Source organism: Mesitornis unicolor, unplaced genomic scaffold (genome assembly GCF_000695765.1).
Source record: "Mesitornis unicolor isolate BGI_N332 unplaced genomic scaffold, ASM69576v1 scaffold30021, whole genome shotgun sequence".
NCBI classification, from domain to species: Eukaryota; Metazoa; Chordata; class Aves; order Mesitornithiformes; family Mesitornithidae; genus Mesitornis; species Mesitornis unicolor.
Genome location: NW_010166254.1, coordinates 934 through 1,190, shown reverse-complemented (window position 1 = coordinate 1,190; position 257 = coordinate 934). Strand labels below are relative to the sequence as shown.

The following is a 257-nucleotide window of genomic DNA, read 5'->3' as shown; positions in this document are numbered from 1 at the left end:
TGACGCTGCCGTAGTAGCCCCCGTAGCCATAACCATAGCCGTAATTCAACCCACTGCCGTAGTAGCCGGAGCCATAGAAGCCCCCCAGGCCGTTGCCATAACCCCCACCGAAGCCATAGCCGTACTCCCAGGCCAGGGTGGAGGCCACGCAGGCGAAGATGGCGATGCAGAGGAGGATGATGATGCCCTCCAGGATCCTCACCACGCCGGGCGGCGACGTCCACTTGTAGAAGTGCTGCGGCTCGTCCTCGATGTAG

General features: G+C 62.3%; 1 protein-coding gene across 1 annotated transcript in view; it reads right to left on the bottom strand.

Moving 5' to 3' along the window:
* The window catches only part of LOC104548792 (occludin-like), a gene marked incomplete at its 3' end in the record, with an annotated part of 1,935 nt that overhangs the window by 1,515 nt on the left and 163 nt on the right, over positions 1 to 257 (bottom strand). The window contains exon 2 of the mRNA XM_010194907.1: positions 5 to 257. This exon is cut by the window's right edge and continues 23 nt beyond it. Coding sequence (XP_010193209.1) covers positions 5 to 257 — 253 coding nt within the window. The remainder of the gene's footprint in view (positions 1 to 4) is intronic.